The 12,865-nt window shown below is 40.7% G+C and overlaps 1 protein-coding gene across 1 annotated transcript in view; it reads right to left on the minus strand.

The window, feature by feature from the left end:
• The window catches only part of TRUB1 (TruB pseudouridine synthase family member 1), a 29,341-nt gene extending 17,074 nt beyond the window's left edge, over positions 1-12,267 (minus strand). Inside the window, 3 exon segments of the mRNA XM_075757827.1 lie at positions 6,376-6,431; positions 10,197-10,289; positions 12,053-12,267. Coding sequence (XP_075613942.1) covers positions 6,376-6,431; positions 10,197-10,289; positions 12,053-12,197 — 294 coding nt within the window. The 5' untranslated portion in view covers positions 12,198-12,267.
• Positions 12,268-12,865: the final 598 nt, after the last annotated feature.

Below are 12,865 nucleotides of genomic sequence, written 5' to 3' on the forward strand. Positions count from 1 at the left end.
GAAGACAACCATACTTTCATAAACTGACATTGATCTCTAGTTAATATCTTGAGACATTCAGGGAACAAGAAGTTTGTTGTCAGAACGTAAAATAACACACACAGGATAGAAACCAATGCTAAGTTTGCATAAACAACGATGGGTCTCTGAACCAACCTCCTCTGCTCTGGTAAGATGTCGTGGAATTACAACAGAAAGTTCTGGTTCTGTGAAAACTTTCTCAGGTGTCAGTAGTGGTTAAAAAAAAGCAAACTATTACAGCGGCACTTGGATATAGCTGTTACAGACTACAGACATAAGTAGGACAAGTTTTATTAATAGACATGACGTCTTTGCACTGTACTGAAGTATTCCCTGAATATTTGCACAATACTGTAACAAATACCATGTAACAAATGTCAAGACTTCTCCATCCCATACCTATATTTCAGGAATGTAATATACTTCGTCTAATGTACAAAACGGTAACTGAATGGGTGAAATTAAGCAACCACTGCATGTCAGGAAGAATTCACCTAGCCAGCCTACAAGGGCTGAAACATATCCATCTGCCCGTGGGTTAACATCTCTCATAAAACAATCACTCCATCTCCGATCTGCCAGTCCTGTTCCTTAAGGGAAACCTATAAAACACCTTTCAAAACAAGCCTGGGAACTAAAATTCATAACTCCACTGGGCTTAGGAAAAAAAACATGGGCTCAAAAGAGATATTGGATTTATGGTACACTAGAACGTTACCTCACACTAACCCCTTCGCATGCCACAATGTATAATCTACCAGGCTCTCCCTTTCCCCTAGGTGATAACCTTATCATCTCTTTCTTTCCTGTCCCACCTCCCTTGTAAGGAAACAATAATTTCTTTGGGCTTGAACAGAGGCAAAGTAATGACATTTTGTGTAGCTACAATCCATTTTGCTTAAATGAGGAGGCCACATACTGCACTCATTTTTTATACCTCTCCCATCTCTGTACAAATAGAAACTCAGTCAGACCCTTGGTTATTGTGGATGGGATACCATAAACAAAGAGGTGTGAGAATGTAAAAGGGCATGAACCACAGAGTGAAAAATGAGAAGGTGTTGAAGATGAAAAATTTCCTAGGGAAAAAGCTAAAGAGCAAATAAACCACTTTACTTGGATTGCTCCAAGACAAATACAGTTGGATATGATAATACAGCAGTTTGGAAGAAAAAGTCCAACTAAACCCACGGATGAACACAAGCAAGATGGGATCTGCAGAATCATCAAGCAAGCAGTAACAGCTCCCCTCACCTTGTGACTGGAAGCTTGGCTAATCAGTTCTGAACAAAACCTTGCTACCTCACGTAGGGGATAAATTGTTTTCTTACTCATTTTTATTAAAGCAGGTAATGAAATGTAGCCCATCTGTGTGGAACAGCCTTGGGGTCTTACCTATAAGTGCTTGCCCACCCAGAATTGTTGGTATATCACACTCATAAGCACTACTTTTTCTTTCAGAAATTGTCTAAAAGATACCTATTTCACTAAACTCTAAGCAAATCTCAAACAGACTTAGTTTTAAAATCCATGGCTTCTATTTTAGACCTGAGAAAGGCCTTGCACATCCAAATGCCTGGTTTCTGTACTATACCAGTTAGTCTAATAAAAAGTATTACCACTACCCACAGATCCTGCCCTTCCAAGAAAAAGTTAAATCAGTATCAGAATATGAAAAAGAAAACAGAACACAACACTATGCATTGTATGAATAAGTAACTTTGGTTTTACCAACTCCAAAAAAAAGCAAGATGAAGCAAAGAGCTCAGCCAGTGATACTGTAAAGACATTTTTAAGATTAAAAGTAAGAGCACACACCACCAAAAAGATCCTTCAAAAGGAAGGTCAACTCTATTTCGTTGTACTCATAACTCAAATATATGAACTGGAGAACAAATGGCTTTTGAAATACATTAAAAAACAAAACCCAAAAACACACAGTGAGGCTCTTTAAAAAGAAAATCAGGATTTCCAAAGAAATACCACTTACACCATCATGGTGTGCATGTTAATGTGAGAACACACAGCTGTTGGCAGAAGAATAGAGGTCTCAGAGATGCTGAGTTCTTATAAGCCTCCTGAAAATAGACAGATAGAGAAAATAAATCTATTACAGTTTCCTCTAAGAAAAAGGCTCCAGAGGGAGACCCACTGTGTTACTGGATACCAGAGAGTCCACACGGGGCTTTGGTGTCTAACGAGCTGTAAACAAACAAAGTCCCAAGAAAAGGCTTCATTAGTTCTGCTCCTTATAGAACTACTAGATGTGCTTTTTAATGCATTATTAATTCATTGAACTCATTGCCAAAAGATGGAAGCTAAGGACTTAATTCCAAAAAAATGAATTCAGGGAGAAAGCTAGCAACGTTTATGAAGTTAAGGGATACAAATTAAAGCCTAATTTTTAGGACCGTAAGAAAATCACAGGAGGTAAAGAAACAACCTTCTTAGTGACACTTTATTCTGCAGCATCTGGTGCCAACTCTCTAGAGAAACAATTTTGCAATATACAAACTCAATCCCAGAATCACGCCGCAAGAAGTAACTTACATGTCTCTCAGAAATTCTCCTATGTGATTTGAACCAATTCCTGCTCAGGCAAGCCCTCCGTCATAGGATACAAGTGTGAATGACAAGTTTTGAGACCTGGTCACTGAACTAGCGCTCATTTTTCATCCAGCATTCATTAAGAACTCTAAGTTTTGGAATTATAATAAATCAAAGTTGTCACATATCAGGTCACTGATATATCTTCATTCCACCCATAATCTCTTTTTCTCTTTCTAGTCCTTGTGATCACTTGGAGTTTGGGTTTACTCTATCCAGTGATTTTATTTTTTTGGGGGGGGCGGGGGGGGATAGCGTTTCATTCTGGAGAATCCACAACTTTTGAGATTACATTTTTTGTTTTAACTAGTCCCTGCTGAAGCTTGTGCAGCAAGCACAAAATACTGAGGCAATTCCCCTCATGTCAGTGAGCGCTTGGGGTTTCAGATTATATGTGGACCATGACAAGAAGATGCATCCTCAGATAAAAACAATATGCCCATGCTTTCTGCTCATTGAGAGGCAGTAATTTCAAGCACAGTTTGATGGATGGCCAAGTTCTGGCTTCATTCACACTAGTATGACTCAAAATCTCTTAGGGTGAACCCAGATCTTATCTCACTGAAAAATACACAAATTAAGCACAGAACTGAAGTACAAAAATTTCAATTATCCTGTTTTATCCCACATAAAAATAAAGGCTGCATGTGTTGGAAGACATCTCCTCACAATGGAAAGTATTTGAATAATGTAGAATTTCATTGCTTATTGCTCTTCCCTTTTTTCTTCTCTGAGGAATCCCTGATCATTTCCCTCATTGCTTCTATGTAACAGCACATTCTAGTAGATGAGAGGTTTTAAAACAGGACTACTGCTTTGGAAACTGTGCTGCTAGCTAGCATTTTCTAACCCATTTCCCCCCCTCCGCCCCAAAATCACTTCTACATTGTGTTTGAGACAGACTAGTCACCCATAAGACTGAGTCCTTCAGAAACAATTTACCATGATAAAAATTGATCCACCACTGTCATATTCATTTTACTGGTGAAGCAGGAAATATTTCCTCATTCTACTATCTTTATTTTGCAAACCTGATAAAACAATTTCTGTCAAAATAACGCAGTGCTAAGAGTCCAAGCAAGACCAAGTGCAAGTCCCAGAATGCAAGAAGGAAAAGTGATTCTCCTATAGAACAGGTATGAAATGCTTGGTATTTAAATTCCAGATCCAGGAGGATTCAGCTTCTCCCCCTTACTTGGAACATTTGAAACAAAATAAAGCAAACAAACAAAACCTAAGCCAGCTTGCACATATTTTTATTTCTGGATAAATATTAAGAATTCAATGAGAAATCTGGAACACTAAGTAGGTATTGCCCTTGGCTGCACATTTCTATTTGTTTTGGGTTAATTCATAAGGAGGTCAAACCAATGGCGAACTAGATACACGCTGAAAGAGTAACACTCCTTGTAAAATGTGTATGACTTGCAAATCAAGTGATAATGTTCAGAGCTGCCACACAGAGTCAGGAAAGTTTCACACAACGTTTGGGAAAAAATCAGAAATAGTCCAAACTCTGGCAGAGCCACCATATGGAGTTTACTGCAGTAACATAAGTTTTGGCCACTCGGCATAGCTCTGCTGCCAACAATGATAGACTGAACTATTTCTTTACAAGATATATTCCTATAACCAAACAGTAACTCCTAACCAGAGAGGCTCAGATAGTTCATCTGAATCTTTATAGTAACAAAAGGAACAAAAGAAAAACATCACACTTCAAGAAACACTTTAGCATCCACAATGGTTTAAAAAAAAAAAAAAAGATTAATTTAGAGAATAAACTCCTAGCACATGGCATGGGATGCAGAAAGATACTCGAACCTATTTAGACAGTCATGGAATTATCTGTATCAGATTTCTCACTACATTATGAGCCATTGTTGTCAGTGTGGTAAAAAAAAACACATAGGCAGATACCTGTGAGACATCCTTCAACTTCCTTAAGCCTCTCAAATTATTGCGTGCCTAGTTGAAATAGAAAATAGGAAAGCAGAGGCAAGACAAGCTCCAAATGAAGGCTCATGACTGCCATGCCACCTGGCACGGCTATTGGCCACCTCACACTCTCCACGTTGCCTGCAGCCTACACCAATCTAAGGCCAGGTGAGAGAGAGACGATGGATCTAGCTGGGGTAGAGCTTACCAGACCACCCCACCGCCCATTTCTCCTCTGTGTTCCCCTCCCTTGTCCCTCAGCAGCAGCTGTAAGCCTTCTTGAGCTATCTGGGCACAACATTTGGTGAGGTAACGCTCCTACTAGCTACAGGACTTCACAGTGAAGTTGCAAAGGAGCTTGCACACATTCCCTTCTGCTAAAGAGGTTGAAACTACTTCATCCATCACAGCTGTTTTCACTGTGAACATCAGGTTAAGAGATACTTCAATTGCTTCCCATGTTTTTAAAATTGACAATTTTCACGCATTTAGCTATGATGACTTAATTTAGCTGCAGTATCTCAATGCTTTTTCTTAAACTTAAAAGTTCTTCAAAAGGAGATGTCAGGTGGTAACTGCTTACAATTCCACTGTAAATCCAGCTCCAGCTGCTTACTGCATGTTTCAAAATGCGGATGCCTCTGAAATCAGGTCCTATAAACCAAATGCAAACCCATCACAGCCCATGCAGATACTGACTACAGTAAGTTTTGGATGAGACTTGACAGCTACATCTTTTTATCCTGATTGTATACTCTTCTGCCAAATTATTTTCCTTTGAGTTGAACTGAAGATTGTTAATCTAATTCTACCTCAAGTTATCAGTTCAGTACCTGTGAAGAGCTGAAGTGTTCAAACCAGAAAAGAATGGGAAAAACTGCAGAATAAAATGCATTAGAAAGACTATCAATTTCCTGAGCCACTATTGACTTTCCCTGAGTATAAGATGAAATCTGGAAGGCTTAATTGATTTCTGCATCTGTCATTCTTACCTAAACGTCTAATTTAAAAATAATGGCTAAAACCACAGGATTTTACTTGCAAAGAAGGAATCAACACTGGTAGATTATTCTTGGGAGTACACTGACTTGTTTGTGTATGTAACACCTACAATCTGGAGTGCACACACCAAAGACATAATGCAACTAATCAAAAGCAGCAATGAACAAGATTGCTATCTGTCAAGGCTCCAGTCTGGATTATTGCATGCAGCCACAGGGCTTTTGTTACCTTTGGCTTCTCACATGTGCCTGTCCATGTGTTTGTAGAGCACTCGTCTACAGGAGATGCAATCTGGAATGATAGCTACTATCACAAATGCAAAACACTCTTAATTCCAAAAGGTGCCTCTTAAGGCCCCATGGTATTTAAGAAGAGAAAAAAGAAACAAAGACCATCTGTTAACTGCAAGCTAAATAACTATTATGTTATCTACACATAAGGAAAACCACCACAAACTGAACCTTCATACACAATTACATCCCGAAAACATCATTTACAGTGCCATCTTTATTACTTTCTCCTTTTTTTTTTTAAACACTATAGAAATCTTCCTGTGAAACAGGATTTTGGTCTTTATTAACATTTTGTAGAAAAAACAAGACAAAGGCTTTAAAATAACCACTCTGGACATAAAAGTCTTAATATCAAATTTCTGACTAAATGCAAAAAGGAACTGAAGTACACCTTTAAACTAAATACGCAGGATGGTTGAGATATTTGTATGTTGATGCAGCTCTTCAGTAGAAGAAAAAAAGAAAACAAACAAATTAAAAACACCACTAATACAGGTCATTTAGCACACCTTACCTTGGAACCTGCCAACATAGTTTTCAGCATTTTTGTTCCTTTTCCAATACCAACCACTGCAAAGACAGAAGGAGAAATGCCACTTCAAAATCAGCTCTGCAGTTCCCTTACTCAGCACCGTTCATTGCTAAATATTATGCTGGTCAGAAATACAGCCTTTCATGCTCTGTTAGAATATACAGTCAACAATTATGAGAAAGTATCTCTGAAGTTCAAACAACACAAGACTAGTGAAAGGAAAAAAGTCTAAAGCAGAAGATAAATAAGCTTCATCTATTGTTAAAATGCTTTAATTCAATGCCTAGATTTATTTATCTTTTAATCACCAAAGAAATTGATAGTGCAATTAACACCGTCTCTGCTTTGATGAAAGCTATGGCTCACTAATAATGAATCTAGCCTTCACTGTAACTAAATAGCCCTTTTAAAGGCTGATAGTGACCAAGAGTAATACAGCCAAGACAGGATAATAAAATTGTTTATCAGGCTTACAGCAAGAAAGTAAAATAATCAAAAGGTCCAACTGCCTCCGTCAGAAATCTTTCATAATCAAACCCTCCTATTATTGTGTATGTGCAGACTACTGCCTTTTCAATCTTAAACCACTATTCTGCAAAACAACAATCAGTCAGGTTTTCATAAAAGAACCAGACAGAAAAAGACCTGTATTTGATATTTTATTTTAAAGCTGTTTACAACAAGGTGCTTTCCTTGAATATGCTTTTCTATTGATCTTCTCTACATACAGCAATCCAAAGAAACAATGACAACAGAAGGAAGATGCGAAACAATGAAACTGTAGAAGGAAATCAGTTTCATGTACAACTCATAGAATACATAACAGCTTATGTATTTGATTTTAATAAAAATCCAGGAGTTAAGGGAGCTTGCAGGAAATCAGCTTTGCGTTAACCAGGAACCAGTACTAAAAGCATCAAACCAGACAATGAACTTTTTCTTTTCTTTTTTTTTTTTAAACAAGCACGTGTGCTCTACTGCTTCTCAGTCTTTGCATTCTGAGACTCATTAGACTACTTTTTATTCTCAATTACTTCTCCTCTTGTTCCTGAGGGTTTTTAGTCACACATGCCCTTGTGCTTGCTCTTCTGTGTACCTTCAGTTCAGCCTGTCCCTGACATTCACCAGATAGGAAAGAGCTGCAACACGGCTTAGAAAAGGAGATAAGCACACAGATCAAACTTTATAACCAAGCACTTCTCTTGCAATGTGGTGACATCACTGACACCAACATAACTGCTGAGCTGAAATTTGCTGAAAAGTATCAAGACATTCAACAGAATAATTTTAAAGAGACATTGAATGCTTTTGTGAACAAGACACTAACATTTTTCCCAATTAATCATCATTTTGTGTAGCACGTGTATTATTGAAAGGCAACATAAATGAAACTTGCCAGACTACAGAGTGTAACAAAGTTTAACTGAATTTTTTACTTTGAATTTGCCAGCCTTTAAACCACTTCTTGAATGGCATTTGCTACTTCGCTTAAATAATACCTACTTCCATTTCATAAGAATTACCATCACTCACTTTCCTCTGCCTTTTTAAAAATGGCTTAGATTCTCCTAGGACAGAGGACCTCCAATCTTCCTTATATAAGGTAGAGCGCGCATTATGGAGATGTGCTCATTCTCAAAAGATGTAATCACAGCTCTCCTCAGAAACTTCACTGCTAGGTTTTAATTTTGATACTTTTTCATCTTTCCTTCTACTATGGAAGCATAGTTCGTAACTGCGTATAGAAACAAGCCAAATATTTACAATTCCCGCTGTACAGCAAGAAACACTAAACTGGAACCACAGCTCTAGACAGATACTAAAAGAAGATACTCACTAAGACTTGACCTACAATTCCTTACTTCTTGTATCTAAAACATGAGACCTAACAGTGAGAAGAAGTTGACTTCCAGCTCCCACCACCTTCCAAATGCGATGGAAGCCACAGATGGGAACAGACAAAAGATTTTGCCTCTCAGACAGCGGCCGCTCCAGGCTCCTACCATGGCAGGGCCATCACATGCCACCTGGTCTGTAAGGTGCCTTCCACTCACATGCCATAGATCACTGATCTCTGTCTCCAAGGTCCTTCCTCATCTACATTTGGTGTCAGTAGGAAAAGAAACACAAAAGTATATTTTCTGATGAAAAGCACTACCCAGCTATTTGCAGTACACTTGGCACACTAAGCAAGACTCTGTATCAGCTAGTTCCCATGAACAGTTACAGATATGCAGTACCTAAAATTTAGAAAAGAGCAGTATAGATCGAGAAAGGTTATTATGCTACTGTCCACAAGGAAAGAAAGTTTTCTGTCCCACCACTCTATCCCAAAAAGCAGCACACATTTTCTGAATCACTTGTTTCTATTGTGTCCTCCCCTCTCTCCTCATCATCCTACCTGAACCAACAAGAAATCTGGGCACATAACCTTTCCCACTCCTCTCCAATTTTGTTCTTTCCAATCTAGCTACCTTTGATTTTTCTCTTTGTGTTTTGTATGGCAGTGGAATGAAAGATCCTGTGCCTTTTTTAATTGATCCATAGCATATTAAGGTGATGCATTTCTGTGTCTTTACCAAGCACATCAAGCTCAAGTACTTTTTGTCACACTACAGGAGCAGGCTTTGGAGACTGTTGGGTATCGGAGAACAGTAGGAGAAGCAATTAAGAAGCACGAGTGATTTTTCTTTTCCTACGGATCAATGCTGTTGACTTCCCACAATAAGCAGCAGCATGCTCAAAGGGAACATCTGTGTAAAAGGAAAATGTCCGCTTCAGTAATACACAAGGCATTCTCCAGTGAGCAGCCACACAGTAGAGGAAATTGGAACAAAACGAGTTTACATTTTGCAGTGTTCACAGGTGACAGAGGAAGACAATTACCAGCCTATAGGCCTCTACGAGCAACAGTCTCAGCAACCAACATCCCCTCAAAGCAAAGCTCTTCTTGAGAAGTCTTTACATCAAAACTCAGTGGATTTACTTCTAGTGTATACTCACAGTTGTACCTGCTGATTTTCAGTACCAAAAAAGTATTGCTGTTATTTCTTCTAGCCAAGTAGAGCTACAAGGCTACGTTTTAAGCAAGCTGTAGTGTGCATGTTACTCATCAACAAAACAATTGGTGGCAATGTATGACATGGGAATAATCCAGCCCAATGGTCACACCCACAGCTGAGTTTTTCAACACCAGCAATTGACACATCCTGTTCCTTAATAAAACAAAGGAATTCAATAAATGGATTGCTATCAAAATTAAAAGACAAAATATCTTTGATGACTCTTCTGTATTGAGCAAGACAGGGCAGGAAGTGAAAAATGTTTCTGTGCTGAGCCTCAAAAAAAGCAGCAGCTGAATTGCTCTTACACATCTTTCATTTGGCGAGTATTACAACCCAGAAGGCTCCCTCAAAATCCCAGAAAAGCATTAGTTTAAGAACAAATACTTTAGAAAATTATGATGACTATAAATCCCCAGATTAAGTAAAAAAAGCTATCAATTTAGTAATATGAGGTAATTTAGAATTCATTACACAATAGTCTGTATTTTCATGTAATAACCCACAAGTTATTTCAGCAGTTTGGTGGGGGGGTGTGGAAATATAGCTTTCTGTTAAGAAACACATTATATTCATGTAAAAGTACACACAGACCACTCTTCCACACTAATGTGTCCTTCCCCCAAAACCACATAGCCTGCCATGTGTATCCCAAATTGCTCCTCCACCTCTGATTTCATGTAGGCATGAAAACGTTTCCTGAAATCAACTTTTGATGACTGCATTTATATTTTTCATTACCCAGAACTCCTGCTGCTGCACTGTCCAAAGTTCCACCATGTCCAATTTTCAAAACCTGGTTTCTTTTGTTCCCATTTGTTTGCACACCAGCTTCTGCGAATAGAAATTGAAAGGAAGCATTATAGTACGGCCTTAGAACGTAGGAAAAAATCCCACATATTTCCAGATTGCTAAAGGAGACAAAAATCAGTTATTTAAACTATGAATTAGTAGTGCAGAAATTGCTGTACTGAAGAAGACCAATGATTCATCTAGATCTATTCCCAACTTCAAACAATTTTAAGCTATTTTCACTTAGATTCTAATCAAATCTTATGTACCATTATAAAAAGATGTTCAGAAAAAACTACTGGAAAACCTGGCAGATAGTTCACTTGTGAAGTTTCATTAACAAAGCATGCAAGAACTAGCAGCAGAGTCCCCAAAATCATTATGCTATCATATTATCATATGATATGCTATAATTTATCATATTATAAATTTTATGCTACATAATCTGAGTAATTCTTCTTGTATTTACTTCCATGTAATGGGCCATGTTTATTGGCATGTGTGCAGCCCTATAGAAACTGTGCAATGAACTGAACTTGCTCCCTGCTGTCAGAGCATCTCAACCCACCATACTTTCTATGCAGCTGGAGTCCATTCCAGGACTTTTGCAGATTCCAATGCCCCTTATTTATTGGCATTAAAAATGACAAACGCTCTAAGCTCCCTTACCTATTCCTATTATCTCTTCACTATGCCTTTCACATCAGGGAATCAGATATGATCCAGCTAAATCTCTTCCATACAAAGCTGAATTGAAGTCAGTGCCTACACTACAGTTCACTAGAGTAAATCAGCCTAAATAAGCATTCACCTGTCCAAAAGCCCATATTCTCACTTAATCAGCAAGTGCCCAAAAGCCCATATTATATGACCAAGTCCCCATATCCATTATGAAGATAATCTAGACCACAGTCCCTCACACCTCTACAATTATCACATTTTTTTCCCCTACTCTCTGACACCCAGGCTTCCCTGTATTCAGACAAAAAACCAGTTTCTGCAGACTGTGCCCAAGACTTTCAAATTCCTTGAAACATTTTGTGGTTTTCATTCATTTGATGATTTTTTTTTTTAATGGCAATAGGCAGTGGGAGTGAAGCAGAACATTCTGCCCGTGCTGTGCTGCAGCAATGCTGCTAACACCCATTCCGGGAGGTGGGTGCACGCTGTTCCTGGGACCATGCTCAACAGCTCTCCAAGCAAGCTGGGAACCCTGGCATTGTACACTGCAGGACTGGAGCTTTTTGCTGGGGCAAATCTCATCCCCATTCAAAACGAAGGGTCACATCATGCGGTAACAGATGCCTGCCCCAAACAAGCAAGTAGTGAATACGGCCTTACAGCTCACCATGCAACGTGACCAACACAGAGTCTTGCAGGGACCCAGCAGCTCCACATAGCGAGCCAGAACGTATCCAGGAACAGCTCCATTCCCCAATCTAGGCCATGCCATGGCTGTGAACTACCACCAAAAAAAATCAAACCTCAAGTTCTCCTTTAGTTTTCTGAACGCTGTGAAACAGGGTGCAGCAACCTGACAGGGGCTGTGGCTCCGGCATCCTAAGGAACGCACACGCTACCGCATGTCACCCGTGCCACGGCCATGCCGGGTAGGGCTTCCCAGGCCGAAAGGCTCGAGGGCTAAACACATGTTCGCTTCAGGCCGGGCTGCTCCTGCCCTAGGGCCGCGGGCAGGGCCCACACCTGCCTCTCTGGCACGATCTCCTCGCTTTTCCACCAAACGCCTGCCTCAGCCCTCCGGACCCAACCTGGGAACTCGCGACTCGCCCAGCCCGGCCGCCTACCTGCCAGCAGCCTCTCCTTCAGGAGGTTGAGCACGCCGGCCGAGGTGGGCCCCTTGGGCTTGTACACCGCGAACAGCCCGCTCAGAGAGAAGAGCTTATCGGCAGACTTGCCGAGCACCACGCCGCCCGCCTCCCTGGCAGCCATGCTCCCGGCAGGCCCCGCCGACCAGGGCAGCCAGCTCGCCGCGACCGCCCGCCTTCCGCCCCGCCCGGGGGCCTCTGGGAAATGTAGTCCGCCCGAGAGCCGGCCGCGGCGGGGAGGCCGTGAGGGGAGGCTGCCGGGCACAAAGCCGGGCGCCCCTCACACGGCCCCGCAGCCAGCGGCACGGCCGCGCCGGAGGGAGCGGCTGACCGGTGGGGTGTCTCGCGTGGGCCGCCCCCGCTGGGAGTCCTTCAGTCAGTAACTCCACCAGATACTGGGCTTACTGCAGGCACTGCTAACCGGCCTGCGCGTCCCAGCCATTGCAACGTTAGTTGTCGTACCTTCGTTGCCCCACTTGAAAGAATTACGTTCTGCTGACTAGTCGCATTAATCTTCTTGCCTTTGTGTGTGTCATATAAGAGAATACTGGGAAGGCAGGCTTCTCTCGGATCTCTTGCCTCCATACAGAAGTACAGTGTGTGGGTTTTCTGTTCAGGCCTGATTTGTACGGACTCATTTCTCTGACAACGCTCCCAAGGCATTTAAGCAAGCTATGCTTGAGCAAGGCCCCAAGAGCTTGGCCATATCATTCGTGTGTGTCATTTATTAATTTGTAAGAGCTTGAGGATGAAGCCATGAAGAGACACTGTTATGGCAAAATACATACACGC

Source organism: Balearica regulorum, chromosome 7 (assembly GCF_011004875.1).
Source record: "Balearica regulorum gibbericeps isolate bBalReg1 chromosome 7, bBalReg1.pri, whole genome shotgun sequence".
Lineage (NCBI taxonomy): Eukaryota > Metazoa > Chordata > Aves > Gruiformes > Gruidae > Balearica > Balearica regulorum.